This window comes from Pteropus vampyrus, unplaced genomic scaffold, assembly GCF_000151845.1.
Source record: "Pteropus vampyrus isolate Shadow unplaced genomic scaffold, Pvam_2.0 Scaffold211, whole genome shotgun sequence".
Lineage (NCBI taxonomy): Eukaryota > Metazoa > Chordata > Mammalia > Chiroptera > Pteropodidae > Pteropus > Pteropus vampyrus.
Window position 1 is genome coordinate 602,526 of NW_011888992.1, and position 1,528 is coordinate 604,053.

The 1,528-nt window shown below is 60.2% G+C and overlaps 1 protein-coding gene across 1 annotated transcript in view; it reads right to left on the minus strand.

The window, feature by feature from the left end:
• The window catches only part of STK32C (serine/threonine kinase 32C), a 49,668-nt gene that overhangs the window by 47,054 nt on the left and 1,086 nt on the right, over positions 1-1,528 (minus strand). The window contains exon 2 of the mRNA XM_023538043.1: positions 1,346-1,525. Within this exon, the coding sequence (XP_023393811.1) occupies positions 1,346-1,525 (180 nt within the window). The remainder of the gene's footprint in view (positions 1-1,345; positions 1,526-1,528) is intronic.

Genomic DNA, 1,528 nt, shown 5'->3' on the forward strand with positions numbered 1-1,528 from the left:
AACCAGAGGCACTTCTCAGACATTTTCTCATCCTGCAGTCAGGAGCTGGATGTAAATCTGCTTTCCCAGTAGTTCCTAATTCACTCTGGATTTCCTTTACTTTGAATGCTTACGTTAAAAACAAACACGTAACATATAAAACATCCAAAGCCGTGAGTTCTGCTGTCTCAAAGTTCGGAATGCAATGACTGACAAGCAGTCGCATGCAATGGCAGGCAGTCCCAGGTCACACTGGGCCAGGGTGGCTGGCCCTGACTGCCGGTGCTGGCACCCACGCCCCCGCCCCTGCTGGCTGTGGCCAGGCACCCTGGCAGAGAGCAGGATCCCCAGCTCTCTGACCGTTGCCGGCACATGGCCTGCTCACTTGCCCAAGCTGGCCTGAGGTCAGACTATTGCGATTTCCTATAATGCTTAAATTATTTATCAGAAATAAATAGCTTGGGCTCTCGCAGTGAGCCGTGCTCTAAAATTATAAAAGATCCATCATATCTCTCTGCAGCCTGCCTACAAATGAAAAAAATGCATATTTTGACTATTTTAAGAAAATGTCAAATGTGTCATCACTGTACCATTTAAACTATCGGCATGGCATCTGTAGAAAGGGGCTGTAAGTTTGTGTGTGAATGTGTCACAGTGCCCCAAAGGTGGACACCGCACAGCCGCCTTCGGTTAGGGTGCTAAGTCACAGATCCCTGGGGCCGGCGCCCGGGGAGGATGTCCGCCGGATTGTGGCCTGTCCCCTGCTTTCCACCAGCACCACCTCTGTGTGGTCACTCAAGAGACAGCTGTCATTTGGGTGGGGAGCGTCACCTGCAGGAGGACCTGAGGGCAAACCAGTTCCCCAGTGGCAGGTCTTTGCACCAAGCCAAGGCGGTCTCCGCTGCACACCTGGGCGCAAAGGCGGGGCGAGCGCGGTCACGCGGCCCCTTCACCCTGGAGACTGAGAGGGCGGGCGAGGGGCCCCTGTGCCACCTGTGGGGCAGGCGTGGCCTTCGCCCCCTCAGCCCTGCGCCGGTGCGGGGTAATAAGCCAAGTCAAACACTGCCCCTAAAAGGAAAATGAAAACACACGGCCCTCGGTGCCACCGGCGGCGTCGCGCTTAAGCTGGAGCCGTCCGACTGCGGACACGCTGCCACTGGACACGGAGGATGCAGGCGAGCCCTGGGCACGCGTGGGCACCGCGGGAACGGGCCACGAGTTTCCTCAGACACCGAGCCGCCTGGGGACGCCCTCCCACCCCGGCGGCCTTGGTGTCCTGACGCGAGGAATCCGCGCGCGTGAGCGCGTGGGGTCCCCACGCTGTCTCCGGAGCGGCCCCGCGGCCCCGCCGAGCGGCCGAACTCACCGTCCTCCCTGTCGTCAAACACTGGCCTCCGCGCGGTGGCCGCCGACATGGACGAGCCCATCCTCTTCTTCCACTTGCTCCACGCAAACAGGGGGCGCGGCTGCGCGCGGCCATCGCCCGAGTCCCGCACTCGGGTCTGGCCAGCGCCGGACGGCTGCAAGGCCAGGGGCGTGTCGGAACCCG